Here is a 17,412-nt window from a genome sequence, read left to right as displayed (position 1 = left end):
TGATTAAAACTTTTCATAGAAAATAACTGCAAGTTCTTAGTATATGTAAGAGAATGATAATCCCTTTCTTCATGATTAAGTACGAGTGTTAGCGAGTACTTATCATGAAGTAAGGGATTATCATTCTCTTACAAACTTAGAATATTGTAAAGTGCTCAAGGCTCAAATGATCTATTCAAGAATTAGTTTCATTGTCAGTGCAATGTTTATAATTGATGCATGACTTCCTTTTTCGGCATGTCATTTATGGATTAGTTTTAGTGATGTAAGGACTTTCTTATTATTTGGGATATATTTTTTTTTTAAATCCGTTATAGATATTAGGTGACACGACAGTAGAAAGAAAGGTAGGAATTGTATATGGTTCCTGATTGTGAGTATGAATGTAAATCATGTAATATTTTAGTGTGGAATTATCCTTTTTTTTATTTACAGTTTAAATCAATTTATGCATTTGAGTTAAAACTAAATTTTATTTCACAGCCAATATTTTGGTCCGGCTTTTTACATCAAATACTATTTCATTATGTCAGGGAAGTGTTCAAAAATAATGCCTTTAAAGGTTTTTAATATGTTCAAAATTAAATTCCTGTTTTTTTTAATTTTTTTATCGGAATATTGGAAATAACTATTCTTCCCAACCGCTAATCAAGTAATCAAAGTTGGAAAGATAAAGATTTAGGTTTTTTTTTATCTGAAAGATTATTTTTTCTTTTTTTGCATTGCTTTGGTATTGTTTAATTTTTTAGTAATTTAAAGTTATCAATATTTGCATAATAACATTCACGGTACCAATTTTACTGCACCAGTAAACTTCAACTTATTTTGGAGTTTTGTTTGTTTCACCAATCAACTTTTAGTCAGTTCCAATCACTGTGTCATAAATCCTTTCAATCTGATAAATGTGCTTCGGGGCAGTTGTAACTCATTTATAGAAACTCTTTGTTTTGAACTGTAAATAGATTCAAATAATAGGATAATCCCTTACTAAGAACATGATTTACATTCATTCTTCACAATTAAGAGGCACCCAATCCTACAATTTCATTGGTTGAGAGCACTTTGCTATATTCTAAATTATCGTGTCATAGTTTGGTTTACTGGTGATTAAAAAATCAATAGGATTAAGTACGGGGATATTGCCCGTAGGTAATATTGTTTATGACATGAACATTTATTTTCACACCTTTTACTTATATGACTGTTTATTGTATCTGATTAGGGAAATGAGCTTTCAATCATAGAGTTTTGAATGCCTTATAAAATTCCGACAAGAATTTATAAATTGTAAAAACAAACAAATAATTATTTGTCTCTGTCCATTATTGTAATAGAAGTTTTCAATGAACACTTTAACCTAGAATGACCAAGCGAGGATTTTGACAATTCAAAACTTTTTCAATGAATTCCTTCTTTTTTCTTTGTTTTATTATTGATCAAACCAAGGAGGTTATATGATCTCCTAAATCAAAAAGAAATCCACGAATTACGTATCTGAATTTTTTTTTTGTAATCAGCAATCCACGAATTTACGTATACCACGAAACGTCTTTTTTTCTCTATCCACGAAAATTGATACCCACGAAAATAAATGAATCCACAGTATCAGAAATACGTATATGAATATGATTTGATGAAAAAATAAAAAAGGTTGTAAGCGAAAATCGTCAGAACCACGTTGTTTGAACAGTACACATGTGCACATGTGCACAGGTGTGAGGTTTAATTATGCATGCAAATTTTTAAAAAATGCTAAAATTATCAGATTCCTTTATCTAACGTTCATTTCGAGTATTTTCCTGAAGAAATAACGTGGAAAGAGCCACTTAAACTCAATCGTGCTTTGTAAACGTACACAGATTTTACGTATCCCTCTCTGGTCCATGGTTTCCCCATTTCCATTCTCAATTTTATTTACCATTGCCAAGTCAACATCCGGTATTAGAAAAATGTGTTTTTTAAAATCGAAAGCGAAGTTTTTGACAGCGTTATTTTCCACAAATAAAGAGTCTTAAGACAGGTATTAGTAAGCTGATATTGCACACTTCCAATGATGCACTGTCAGTTTACGTCAGAACATCAAATTAATATCAAAAGTCAAGTTTAAAATCGTTTTTGTGTCACTCATTGTTTATATGAAGCCCAACTGATTAAAATGTTTGCCTTTTGTTACTAAGTCTTAAGGGACTGAAATTGGGATAAGACAAAAAATGTCCGGCTGGCTCAAATATTTTTTGGAAGCCCTGATTTCAATCTAAAGCAAAAAGAAAAAAATCTCTTTCTTTTATATATCATATATAATAATTGTCATAAATTTGCCAGCTAATGCAAAATTAAAGTGCTTGTAAGCACTGAGGGGTAAAGATTGCTTTAATTTATCAGTGGGAACTAAAATTAAACATTGAATTGTATGAAGCATTGGTTGTAGTTGATTCAACTACAATTATGGACAAAGGAAGATAACTCCAATTCTAAAGATTACTTTAACAATGACATCATCGATATTTTTAGAACAGATATTATATTCCTCCACCTTGCACAAGTTATGTAATATTCTTGACAAGTGTAACATCATTTTGTAACTTGAATATCTGAGCATATATTTCATTGAAACATTACTGGAAATGTTCATGGATAGGATGTTTAAATTGTTATGATCTATGCACTATATTTTGTGTATCTCAAAAGTAGTGATCAACCTTGGAAGATTAGACATCAAGTCAGCACCATAGGGTTTTGATTGCAATTCATGCAATTTTTACCCAAAAATATAACTAATTACTTTCAGAAATGGCATTGAAATACAGGAATGTCACAATTTCAGACATTTTTTATTTGATGGATGAGTCATCATTCTGGTTTGAAATATTTTACAACACTAGTATCTGTGTATTTTATCATGTGAAATAATTGAAATTGTTTGTTTCTTACTTTTTTAGGAATAGGAGTTTGTAAGATGGATAATGATTCTGATATACACTCTACGATCTCTTCTCCAGCTTCAGCATGGTCTAAACACCACACCATACCATCCCCAACCTTTGCTCTCTCTGGTGTCAAGTCTCGCAACATATCTTCCAATCTGTCCCTTTGACTGAAAAGAAATGTAAAATATATGTCTGTTATAGAACCCGAATATGGAACTGTGTGTCTGTTATGGTTCAAAAATAGCCATAATAAAATCCTATGTGTTCCCAGATTATTCTATTCTTGCACTATTTCTGGAAATCTTTTAAAGTTGAATGTACACCCCTTTCTGGTTGCTTGGTACTGTGATAAACTTAAAACTTTAAGACTATTATCTTTCCTATCTATTAATGATGTTTTCTTTGGACCTAGTAACAGAGCAAAGACATTTCATATCGGTTCTTAATACTTTTCTTGTATGGAACTACAAGTACAGTGTAAGTTAAAATCATCTTTCCTATATATGTAAGTGGAACAGCCCTAACTAAGATCTTACAGCAAACCTAACCTATCTATTGATGATCACTGCTTTGGACTTACCTATCTGTTAATGATCCTTTCTTTGGACCTGTAGGTACATCCTTAGGTGGAGGATCAAAGTTTGCATCTTTGATCAGATGTTCTGGCATGCCTTGTGTATATGGATTCATGACAGGTGGTCGCCATGTTGATCCACCTTTGAACATTTTGTACTCTTCTGTTCTCCATGTATAAGGGGTATCTCCCTACAAGTTAATAAAAGAATGTATAAATAGTACAAACCAGTTAAGCACCCACATGTCAATGTGACTGTACTTAGGAAGGAACCTCTACAGTGGTTGGTCTTTATTTACCATATACCTGGTTATCTTCGCGTTATAAGGCTTAGATTGGGCAGATTAATCTTTGCTGTGTTCATTATTCATGGCCTTTTACAATACATTTAAATGAACTGTGAAATGTTCGTGTAGGGTAAATTACACAGTTTAATGTCTATCATGAAAATAGCCAAATTATAGCAATGTAATGTATATCTAAGTATTTTGTCTTTTTAGACATTTGGTATTGTAGTAGATCGTTGGTAGTCTCTACTTAATCCATTCAAAATTTGTCGAGACTTGTAAAAAAAATATGAAATCTGTAACTACACTGCAACAGACTATACTTTAAAAGGGAGATAGTTAAGGTCCAGTAAAAAAGAATTAGAAGGGGAGTTAATTTTTATTGACACATTTCCTTTATACTTTTCCCAAAAATTATATAAATTCGAACAAAATGTTGTTGATTTTAAACTCAATTGTCCTCAACAATTGTTAAAGCAAAAAAGTATTTTTAAATACACACAACACAGTATTAGAGCAATCTATCGATTATCTGACCATCAGCAAACTACTATAGTTTAAACATCCTCAATATAAGTATTTTCATACTGAACTTACACTTTCTACATTGACCTGCTACTATCTTAATTTAGTCATTAGAGAAATTATTTTATTCACGGAAAAGTTTGGTTGGCTGGTACAATTTAAACTGAGTGTCAATAGAAAGATAGAGTGCTTCTATTGCCATTATTTCAACATGTACTTATCAAAATATATTAAGACATCTATTACAGCACACAGACTTGAGTGTGTAGGTAAAGGTAGTATCTTTGGTTTGCTTGATTGCTAGCTGAACCATGAAATCATTATTAGCTAAGGTATCACCTTCCTTTGGGTGGAGTCAATAGTTAAAACAGAGAACCAATCAAAAGTAGGGACAGTGTACATGTATAAACATTGTGAAACCTGTTTTACAAGTCAGTTTGATAATAGGCTTTCATTCTAAATTTAAAATTTTGTATCAATTATAAGCTAATTCACAAGCATGTTTTAGGTGTGTTTGATTTGTCAATATCATTTCAATCAATTAACTCTGTTAATTTATAACTAGATTATTTACATGTGTAATCGTATTTTGTAAGCAGTAGTTTACAATGATTTAATCCATTTATTCAACAACAAAAATGTTCATATTCTTATAATATATGTTTACATAAATAATAATTATAAATGAACAGAAGTTTCAGTTATGATTGAAATGAAAAATTCACAAATCAAACAGACCTAAAACATGCTTGTAAATTAGCTTATAATTGACAGTAAATTTTAAATTTAGATTGAAAATCTTATTTATAAACTGATTTGTAAAACTGGTTTCACCATGTTTATACACTGTCCCTACTTTTGATTGGTTCTTTGCCATTGACTCCGCCCAAAGGAAGGTACTAACTTAGCTAATAATGATTTCATGGTTCAGCTAGCAAACAAGCAAACCATAGATACTACCTTTACCTACACACTCAAGTGTATGTGCTGTAAGGACTATTTTGAGAAACTAACTAACGATACCTATCTCCATCATTAATTCACCAGTACTTTTAGGATTTATTTTCAAAACAGTTGGCATGTATAATTTACCTGAAGTATTGAGAATAATTTCCATCTGTAGTATAGATGTGTTGGACTTTGGTTATCAAACAGGAACCTACAAAAACATCAATTAAAATACATTTTTTTATTGTCCAAGCAGGATATGCCTTTACATGTAACCATTACACTTCCTATTTATAAACGTTATAAAGTTCCCCTCATTCCCAAAAAGATATGACAATCAATATAGAACAATTAAAAGGTTTATGAAAGCAAAATTAAATTCTGTGTAATAGGACTGAAATAAACACGATTTGGTATCTGAGAAATGGAAATGAAAATTTTAAATCAAGTGTAAAATATTCGTCAGTCACCTACACTCCGAGAGTATGTTCAACTTATTGCAAATAACTATATGAGATATATACTCAAACATATATTCTAAGACAATAACAAGTAAAAGATAGGTCTGAGTGACCTACTTTTTTATTGGAGGCTGCAACACTTCCTTAGATGCTCCATTGTATCAAGTAATGAGTATTGAGATTGTAATGTAGGTCACTTAATATCTGAGAAGGAAATCTATATTAGTATACAGTCGAACCTAGTTGTGTCGAAGTCGAAGGGACTGGACCAAAGTATTCGACTCATCCAAGGTCGAGTCTGTCGTCATAAATTTGGAATGCATGAAATACGGTATGAGATTTGTGTAAACTAGATACAACGAATAGTGTGCCTTTTTTTTCGGTATGACACTTTATGATTGTGTATTCAATCTCCATTTTTGGTCCTTCATAATAATTAAACACACAAGTATAGATACAAATCATACACAAATAAAATCAATGGTCAACACAAATATTTACAAAGGTCAGTCACTATAAATTATAAAATCACTCACAGAACAAAATAAGTTCTAAACGGTCTCTGAAGAGGTCATCTGCTATACATTAAATTATGGTGAATTTATCGTAATTGTCCTAATCCTTTTATCTATTGTATTTAATGAGTTTTAAATCTAACAAGTCATTTAATCTAGGATCGGGTCATTTAAAATCGTTTCGTTTTTATCTCATGTGAAAAATGTTCAACACACTGACATTCTGCTTGAACGATCAACAAAGGTGATAGTTAACACCATAAACATGTCATTTTAACTGTTATATATACAAACAAGTATGTTTACTCAGCTTTAATCTCTTTTGAAAATGATTAGGTTACATAAGAAATACATCCTATTTGAATTTTTATCATTAGGTCTGCATCTTTCGAAAATTCTTACTTTCGAACATCGAGACATCAGGGTCAATTTACATTAATTTTACATCCACAGGACTATCAAAAGGACTTGACTTAACCGAGTATTCGAATCACCCGAGTTCGACTCATCAGAGGTAATTATGCATTGATCAAACAGGAATTCTACAGGGACCGAGAAATTACTTGGACTCATCCAAGTTTTCGACACAACCTAGTTCGACACGAGGTTCGACTGTATGTACAATTAATAATTCAATGAAGTGAAATACAAGTCAAAGTGACCTCCTATTTGTCAGATGCTGCTATAAATGCATCAACACACCATATGAAATGATGGCATGTCACTAAGTATCTGAGATCTAGCCTTGCGATCATAAAATTTTGAGCAGGATTATTGTACTCAGACTCAGATATCAACCAATCAAAATACTGGATTTGGTTTTTCCAGCACAAATTTTGTACTCCGAGTACTGAGTAAAATTTATGACATAGAGCCTAGAACTCAGAAACTCAATATATCAATACAGTGCAACATACAGGCCAGTGTGACCTACTTTTTGTGGGATATACTCTCCTACATGCCTCTTTAAAATAAAGTACACATATATGATTATTGGTCACTTAGTAACTAAGATATGAACTTAATATAGGTCAATGAAGCATAAAACATATCAGAGTGACTGAATTTTTGTGAGATCCTGCTTACTCATCTAGATACATTCTTTCAACAATTTTTTTTATTGTTTGTCACTTAGTTTCTAAAAAACTTAATTTAAGGTAGATCTGGTGTCTTTTTCTGAGCGTTCCTTCTGGGCATGTTGCAAAATACTTTTTGGGCTTAAAAAATATTTTACCAAGTATCATTCAATATACAACAGAAACATTTAAAGCTTATAATTTAAGGATTAAACTTTCCAAAAATGAAGTGTAGTTCAGTGTTTTTAAAATTAAAAACTTATTACAAGTAAAAGTTAATCAAATCCAATTAACTATGAAATATTGGTCATGTGACATTCATCTGTATATACTAAGTATACAGTTGAACGTCATCAAGTTTCTATTAATTGGCTGTCTACATGGAAGCCGTGGGTACTCCAATAATTTCGTAGAGGCAATCTAAAAACTGTAACATAGTAAAAATTGCATACAGAGCAATAAAGTATAAAGCAGATACATTATTAAGATAAGCTCTTCTTTGGTATAAAATAAAAGAGAATATTTTTATCTGTGTTGGGTTTGGTGGTTTTTTTAATGTCCAGAGAGAAAATTTGTATTTACAGGCAAAATTAATAGTAATTTTATAATAGCTCCATATATGAAACAAACAGCATAACAGACATAGAAAGCAATGGTAGAAATGAACACCTCAATCTTTACCAAGGATCTTGGTGTTAAAAATATGGTTAAATGCATGTAAAACCCATCCCAATGGCACAACAGATAAGGTTAAATTTCACTGAGAACTAACAAACATTAATTTTTCCATATAAAATTTGTGTGTGACACTAAGGATATATCTGAAGTAATTATCTCTGCTAGTATTGTGAATAAATTAAGTAAACCAGATGGCATTGGTTGTATGCTGTGCATAATTCATTGCTTATCAAAAATATGCCATAGTGCAAACTCTTAACACAGTACTACTTTTTGCTCAAACAAAATAATAATTTACTCTGAAAGTTCTCAGTTTTAATGCCAATACCATTTAATATACGATGATACCAAAGATATTGCTAAGCATCCATGCAGAAAATATTAACATGAATATAAAAACATGGAAGGCATGCATTACACAAAAATGATTTTTCTATGAACACCTACCTGAACATTGGATTATTTATTTCCCTGTTCATAATCATGGCTTCAAACATTGGTCCTTCTCGTACCACAAACTCTATCATTCGATGAATCACACATAATAAGTTTCTGAAAACAAATAGCCCAATCCAAAAACATGTCACAGGGCTTCTGTCTGCCCATTCAACTACATTTAAAATCAAGTTTCCCCAAATATGACAAATGTAGAACCAGAGGGTTAATTATGTTTAGTCAAAAACCTTCCTTATCTTACTTAAATCAAAGGTCTTTCAAAATTATCCAATATAAAAATAAGTCAATGTTATCTATTTAAAACTTGAGAGCAAATTTTTACAAATTAAAACCAAAGTTAATCAAATAAGTTTAAATTGATCTATTTATGTATCCTTATAAATTTAAATAAAAATTAATGGTGCTGAACAGCAGCAGTTCTAATATGCTTATACACCAAAACTATATAAATAAGATATATATAAATATAGATTTCCCTAGTAAAAAGATAAAAATAAAGATCACAAGGTGGCATTTTTTTGGTGTTTTTTTTGGGGTTTAAAACATATACTGTAGATCCATTTATTTTCGTAGATACAAATTGATGTGTATTGAGGAAAAATTGTAGTTTCATGGATATTTGATAATGAATCCACAGTATATAGGCTAGGTTCCCCCTTTAAATGTGGTTGTTTGAAATAGCCCAAAAAATGGGCAATCACTGAAAATGGGGGATATAGTTTTTTTTTTTACCTTTATACATATTTTTCAATATTATTCTTTTTGTAACATTAAGGTTTAATCATAGATGTCATTTCTGTAAGAACTACTGTCTCTGTATAAACTTGCTTAAAGTTTTAATTTCTATAATGATTTAAAATATTTCATTGTTCGTTGAAAGTTATAAATATATTTCTGTGTCATCTTATTTCATATGAAAATGAGAAATTATCATTTAACAGAGTCTGATGGTCAGTTACTGCTGATATTTTTCCTTATTGCTCTTTTATGTGAATGTTTTAAAACATCAGATTTCTTTTAACATCTTAAAGGCAATATTAATCAAATGTTAAAATTTTGTTTCGTTTTTACAATTGAATATGTTGAACTGATGTATTACTCCAAAATGACTGAAACCAACTGTTAAAACAGCATTATAAAGGAATATTTTAACATACTGTAAATTCAAAGCAAAATTTAGTTGTTACAAATATATAACAATAAGAACTCATGCAAAAACCGTCTTGGCCGATATATTGTTAATCCCATCATTTGATTATTAATACTTCTTTCTACTATATTGTCAACATTTTATTTCCTTATATTCCAAACTACATTAAGGTCTACTTTTTTTTTTAAATTATCATAATATCCATTTGTTTTTTAAAATGATCAATTATATTGAGAAATATAGATATTAAATCTATAAATGTATTTCCATTACTCTCTTATATTAATAAAAAACAATGTTTCCTTATATTTCATCAACTATACTTTACAACTGATATAACTCCCCACCTGCTGATTTAAAATTACTTCAACATTTGAATGAAAATTAAACAGTTAACCTTTTCTTTTACTTTGTGAAAGCATTGACTGATAATTTTCATAAAAAGGTAAAAATCTGATTTCACTTAAGTCTACCATAGATGTAAGGTGGTACAAATGTAAAAGAATTTCAAAATCACCACAGATGCTGTGAGAATTTTTACTATAAGTCCATTGTTGAATCAAATATTAAAATTACAGCATGATCAAGCATTCAAACATTTCATTTGAAAAAATAACTATCCCAAGGCTTAAACTCATATAATCTATGTGTCACCATGATATTCATTGACAGAACAAAATATTCACATAGGAGAAGGTATGATTTGGGGGGATTAATTGGCCTGAAAATAAAATGTATTTAAATATTTCTCCAATATGCAGAATAAAACGTAGAATATATTTGTTTCTAATAAAACATTGAAATTTTAATTTAAATATTTATTTTTCATGGGAATTTTAAAATCACCATAAAAAGTCAGTTGATTAACTACAATTGTGAAATTCCTAAAAATCTTAACTGTTTGATTTATACATGCTGAAGGAAAAAGTGCAACTACTTCCAAAAAAGAAATTTACACTGGATGTGTATTGTGTGTATATCTATTAAAGCATAGCAACGATGTACTCTGTATTAATTCAGCCAAAATGTTCCTGAATTTTCCCAATGTTGGCTTTAAATCTGACAAAATTTGCCTTATGAAGGCACTTTAATGTCATCACAGTAAAACTTAAGTCATTAAGCCAAAGCTTAGTTACATTTTCTGATAGCCTTTGTACTGTGTATAAAAGTGTAGTTAATTATGGTATAGATTTTTATTTCCAGGCAAATCTACAGGGCCAAATAAACCCCTAAATGTACCGTCTCCTTTTAAACTTCTGTTGGCAATATAACAACTTAATCAAATTTGATTTTTAGCAAATAATTTCAAATACATCTGGTTAATGGGACATGATGTAACAGACATATCTTCTTTTAAAGAATTTTGCTAACCCAAATCTATTTGAATACTTTTTTGTATTGGAAACATTTTTTTTTTTTCAAAAGACTTGCAACTCTTCTTTCAGACCATATGAGTGATCCGTAATTTAGTTTTTTATACATGATTTATAGTTATATTGACTTGTTTAACTTTTAAAAAGAAATGAAAGAAAGAGACAATTTTGCCTCAAATATATTCATCTAAAATCTATATAGGGAATAATTTTTTTGAATGTTTCATATTATGAACAATTCACTGAAACTATACTGATATGGTTTGAAAAAGAATATTAGAAATCTTGAGTGATTGTTCGCTTCTTAAGATCTGTCAAAATTAATGAAGTGGCACCATTCTTTAGGCATGGCATATACATGAAGTTTCATATCACAACAAATTGGTCAAATCCTCAAAGTAAAATGCTTTAAATAGTATGCCCATATATACAATGCATCAACAATTGTATGTGTACACTCACTACACTGCATGTCAAATAAGAATTATTAAATTTTGCAATGTTATAATTGAGATATTTAATAGAAGATTTATAAGAAACAAACAATCAATCAATGTTTGTCTATATGTATGTTACAGGCATATTGATACAAATAACAGTGTACAATTTCCTACATTTCACAGTATTCAAACCAGTCATTTACATAACAAATGTACCTGATAAACAGTAGTGTACTCCATTGTGAGATAAATATGCAGTAAGAAGTCAAAGAAAATTACTTCTTAATTACATATGGGTCATGTGTTGTTCAAACTTTTTTGCAAAGTCAGTAAAAAAACTTTCAGCATTGGGATAATGAAGGCAATAATTTTTCATTAAGTTTTGTAGTTTAAATGATTCTTAACCCCTTTTAAAGCACTAGACAAACTCTTTTACATACAATTCTTTTTATCAAAAGACAGAACAATGCTTTAGATATAAATAAGACCTATGTGCACATAACTATATAACAACTTACACAAGTTTTTAGGATGTGAATAACCAAACCAACTACACCAATGAGAAGTTATTACTTAATAATATCAATGTTATATATATATTATTTACTAAATTCAACCAAACACTTTAGACAGAAAATCCAGTAACAATGACCATGTTAGTCTTTCTCAAAATAGATTTTTCTATATATATTTAATATATGCAGTATGAATAAAAGGAGCTACGGAATATACACTAATGAGACAGCAACCAAAGAACACAAAAAATCAAAAGACATGAAGAGGTCAAATTCTTTAATTGACTAGAAAAACTGTTAGCAGAGCTTACATACTTATATCCCCTCCTCCCTGCTCATATATATATAAATATGGTTAAATCCATGTATTACTGTGGGAAAAATTCAGTCATCTCAAAATGAAAATAGAGGATGAATATTGCCATTAGGTACTAAGATTGTCAACTTCTATTTAGGGGTTAAGATTTATCAAAAGGGTCATCCTTGTAGTGGTCAAACAAACTAAAAAGTCTATAATCCATATCCAACAGCTATATGTTTAGAGAAATCATGTGCAGGAGAGTTTATACTTCATATTCAATAAAAATAATCTATTTGTCCCTTTTTTAAAACTGTATGTTCAAATATGTGAAGTAATTTCTTTAACAACTTATTGCATATTTCAGGTTTTATATCCATTTTATCATTTTGTTTTTATTAACCAGCATCTCATTTCATATCAGCTTCATATATTGATACTATTAACTTATTTAGTATCAGCTTCATCTCAAACTTCCTGTATCTGTCCACCATGATGACTTAGTTCTGTCGTTGTTTTCCAGTGTAAATCTGTATCCTTCTTCTCAAAATAACATTGGTTTAAAGCCTAACTTAAACAACCATCTTAACAAAGAATTAAATATACCTTTCTGTAGGAATTACCACTTTCACAACAGCCTTGGCTAAAATCTGGAGAATCGCATTTGAAAAACCAAATTAAGGTCATTTAAGTATGGATTCTTAGACTAAACCCCTGATTATTTCATTTTTCATTTTTAAGATGTTACTCCTACCATTTTAAATTCATTTTCATTACAATATTTGTGTTTTAAATATTTTCTTTCTTTTTTGTACTATTTTTTTTTTCTCTCTTTCAAATGAAAAATGAAAATTTGCAGAGGAAAAAGCATAGTATACAATGTAAATAAATATTGACATATAAAAATCTTTACAAGTATATTTAATGAAGTATGGCTAATTTTAAATATTTGTTTGAACATGTGTGTGTATTTGTAATTTCTTTATTATTTTTTTTAATTGAAATTACAGTTAGATGATTTTATAATGTACTTTTGTTTCCACTTGTTGTCCAGCATCATGTGCAATGAATCTTTCTAGAAAATGAATGGAACTGATGACTACATAGAGAAAATGTTTGTCATCTTTGTTAATAAAGCATGTTTCTGTGTCTTTGTCTTTGATATCATGGTTGTAAATGTTATTTCAAATAATAGTAGTTTTCAGATGCCTTCCGTTTATATTTAACAAGATTTGATTAGTAAACATGCACTTCAGAATTACAGTAAACATGTGTAAAAAATGTTAGAACTCATTAGTGAAGTTCTAGAGATTATTCAATGAAATAAACAGACCCACAATTTAGTTAATTACCCCTTTTAGCAAGAACATTTCCCACCTGCTGCCTTACCAACAGATTTGTTTTAAAAAAAACCATTCCAATGGTCAGCACAGAAGGCTGACCACTTCTATGAAATTACCTTGTCAATGTCCTCATCTTTATCTGGGGGTGGTATGTTGCCAAATCCTCTGCCTCGCCGGTGTCGACGATCATGTGGTTGAGCATTAAATGGAAGCCCTGAGGGTGGTGGTGGTTGTGTCAGCTCAGCTAAAGCTGGTGGTATGTAAATAGGATGGGGAGGTATAGGCACAGCCTTACCCCAACCTAACTTCATTTCATAACTCATCACATCTTTTCCTGTTATTAGATTTTCAGGTTCCAAAATAGAAACAAACCACAAACAACATTATTTTTCAGAATTAATTTAGTTAATTGAAATAACTGCAGCCTATAAATAATTCTGAACTTCTTAAAATTTAACAATTTCCAATAGCAGTTTAATTTTACACTTACAGACATATGTAACAGGACCTAGAATTTATTTATATTCGAAACATTACCTATTAACAGAATAAGGAACCCCCTTTAATATCTAATAATTGTATGATCACTACCTGAAGACCACTATAGTGATGTTCGGGTGTCTTGTGTGTCATGTTTACTGGGATAAATAGAATGATACAATACATTTTCTTATAAACAAGAGGATAAAAAGAATAGTTTAAATTTGACAAGCCTAGTGACATTTGGTTATTCCATATAAATTGATTTTCACATCTAAAAGTGCTGCTTATGTCAACAACCGACACACTATTGATCTTGGTCTATATTACAAGTTTTTTTAGACCATGAGCTACTTGTCAAGATCAGTAAAAACAATACAAAAGTTATTCCTTAAAATGACGATTAATTCACACTATCTTAGGAAAGTTTTCTAATGTTTAAACATATTTTTTTTCAAAATTCAACATTTGAAGAGCAGGCTGAACAGCTTTTCCATAAACACATACAATGGACCCAGGGAAGGCAATTTGAATTCTCCACTATGGGTGTGTGTCAAGACAGTGAAAATGTACTGTGGATTCTTTATTTTCGTGGGTACCAATTTTCAGGGATTGAGGAAAACTTGCATTTTTGTGGATATTTATTTCCAAGATTTTGGCAAATTCCTTTAGAAAATTTGTAATTCGTTGAATTTAAATTTGTGGTTCCCCTGTACCCACTAAAATTGGTATCCAACGAATATTAATGAATCCAAAGTAAGTGAAATTCTAAATTTGCCTCTATAGGTGGTTACACCATTTTGCAAGTGCCTTCCCTGGGTACCAGGTATTTTTAAATGTAACAGACCTAAAACTAATTTTACTTCTTCAATTAATATTTGATTTTTATATTTAAAATGACAAAAAAATTTCCTGTAACAATAAATATATAGAAATTGAAAGAAAAAAAAAGACTGTCAGAGAATATTTCAGTCTTGATATTTTAATATTACCCATTCAAAACAAGTCATGGCAAATAGTGCTTACAATTCAAACTGAATTTTTTTAAAGCATCAGTAGCTGTTTGTTAGATTAACAGAACTGAATATAAATAATATTAACTGCACATAAATATAAGAACAGTGAGAACATTGATGCAATATAAAGAACTGATAGTTTGATGTTTGGTAATAAATTATATCAATCTTTACAAAATTTGAATTTCACACATTTGCCCTTCACTTTAACATCTCTTTTTGGCTTAAATTTTTCGAAATAGAAATTGAAGCCACATCAATTTTAAACCTTTTTTTAAGCAGAAAAGGGCAACACATTAGATGAAAGAATGTAATAAAAGGCTTTTGAAGGCAAACATAAACAATTTAGAGCACTAAAATTAATACAAAAATTGTATTATTTTTTTTCTGAAGTAAAAAGCCTTAGTGAAACTTTCGGATTTCAAATACAGAAAATTAACTTTACTGAAATCTAAATCTGTTCAAACTGGTTAAAAAAATATATGGTTTAATGCAGTGAAATGAAGACAATACCAGGATTTTTTTTTATATACATGTACCTAATTAAACATTTACATTATATGATTAGACATGCAGCAGATCAAGGTTACATCTTACCCTTAATACTATTTAAGGCTCTTTCACCATCTTTTCTGTTCATGTAAGCAACAAAACCACAATTTCTTCCTCGACTTTTCTCTTCGTCAGTCCTAGGCCACATTATTTTGACACTTGCCAATGGTCCATAGCGACCAAACAACTCACATAACTGTTGTTCTGACATCTGAAGATTACAAAAAGGCATTCTAAAAATGTTTTCAAAAATGTAACTTTTTTTTAACATAAATTATAATATTCTTAATGAACTAGAGGCTCCAAGGAGCTTGTTACGATCACCTTTCTAGATAAAAGACAATACTTGCATTTACCCCTTAGCACCTGTTAATTTAGCAGGCGAAATTGTTGAACATTCTTTTTAAACAAGATAACTCACATATTGATTGTGGCCAAGTTTTGTTCCAATAGGCACAGTAGTTTCAGAGGAGTTTTTTTTGTAAAAATTAACAGATGTTGGACACCAAGTTATTGGAATAGCTGACATGGCCTTTTGGCAAGGTGAACTAAAAATATGTCTGTAGGTGAATACATCCATAACTATTTGTGAATAAAACAAAAGGAATAAACCACCATTTGTAAGCTAAGTATGTATATCTAGAAAAAAACTTTCAACTAATATAAAAATAAGGAGATGTGGTATGATTGCCTATGAGACAACTATACACCAGAGTTCAAAAGACGTGGAAATAAGACATAACAGGTAACTGTAAGGCCTTCAACAACGAAAAAAATCCAGCCCATTTAGACAGCTAAAAAAAGCCCAGACATAAAATATGTGTAACAATTCAAAAGAGAAAACTAACATCCTAATTTATAAGAAAACAATTTACGAAAAACAAACATGAAGCATTGACAACCATTTCATTATTTTATATAAGGAAGGAGAAAAGAGCTTGTTCTAAAATTTGACCATACATATTTTTATTGTTGATCATATTTAGATAAACTAGTCATTTTTGATGTCAACATTTATTTTCATTCAGTCAAATATTTTCATTCTCAGTCACCAGTGGTTTCTACAAATTGCCTTTTGATACATCATTATGTAAATCTGATTGCTGTCAGAGGCCACTCAGGGGAGTATTTTAAAATGCAGAGAGAGAGAAAATTTTTGACTGCAGTATAAAGACAAAAATTGTATGGACTTGACAAGAACACAATATAACCCCTTAAATGTTCTTGTTTTTTTTTAAACCTCCCCCTTCTATGGCCAATACACTATGTTTATATTAATTGATATTACCACATTCAGAGGCAATGTAATATGCCATTTCATTTCAATATTTCATTAAACTACTTTTCTTTATTAGAAACATATTCAAATATAAAATACATAAATCTTGGACTAAATTGTACATATACAACATAAAAAAGACTGAACTTTCAATCTAAGCTTAAATAATATTAGATAAGACAAACAACAGACAGACAGTATGTACAACACAAAATTTGGTGTTTTTGCATTAATAATTTTTTTTGTCTCTTTACAGAATTTTGTATTAAATGTAACATGTTAACTTTCTAATAGAGAGAGAGAGAGAGAGAGAGAGAGAGAGAGAGAGAGAGATAAACTAAAAGGGAGGATTTTATTAAGATTTATGGAAATTTCCAAATTACAGTAGTTTGTAAATAGGAAAATGATGAAGGACCTTACATGTGCTTCCAGTTTAGTTTTACATAATCAAGTTTGGTGCCACATATAAAAAAAAATTAATTGCTGTTTACAACAAAAATGTGATGGAACTGTGTGACA

At 29.9% G+C, this 17,412-nt stretch overlaps 1 protein-coding gene across 2 annotated transcripts in view; it reads right to left on the bottom strand.

Annotated features, from left to right (window-relative positions):
* The window catches only part of LOC127737810 (U2 snRNP-associated SURP motif-containing protein-like), a 56,128-nt gene that overhangs the window by 24,289 nt on the left and 14,427 nt on the right, over positions 1 to 17,412 (bottom strand). For both annotated transcript variants that reach the window (XM_052248744.1, XM_052248743.1), the window contains exons 8-14: positions 15,660 to 15,825; positions 13,683 to 13,900; positions 12,830 to 12,873; positions 8,439 to 8,543; positions 5,406 to 5,472; positions 3,508 to 3,692; positions 2,932 to 3,094 (exon numbers count right to left, since the gene is read on the bottom strand). In XM_052248744.1, the coding sequence (XP_052104704.1) occupies positions 2,932 to 3,094; positions 3,508 to 3,692; positions 5,406 to 5,472; positions 8,439 to 8,543; positions 12,830 to 12,873; positions 13,683 to 13,900; positions 15,660 to 15,825 (948 nt within the window). The remainder of the gene's footprint in view (positions 1 to 2,931; positions 3,095 to 3,507; positions 3,693 to 5,405; positions 5,473 to 8,438; positions 8,544 to 12,829; positions 12,874 to 13,682; positions 13,901 to 15,659; positions 15,826 to 17,412) is intronic.

Source organism: Mytilus californianus, unplaced genomic scaffold, assembly GCF_021869535.1.
Source record: "Mytilus californianus isolate M0D057914Y unplaced genomic scaffold, xbMytCali1.0.p SCAF_4, whole genome shotgun sequence".
Lineage (NCBI taxonomy): Eukaryota > Metazoa > Mollusca > Bivalvia > Mytilida > Mytilidae > Mytilus > Mytilus californianus.
Note: the sequence above shows the minus strand (reverse complement) of the source record. Positions and strands in the feature narration are given on the sequence as shown.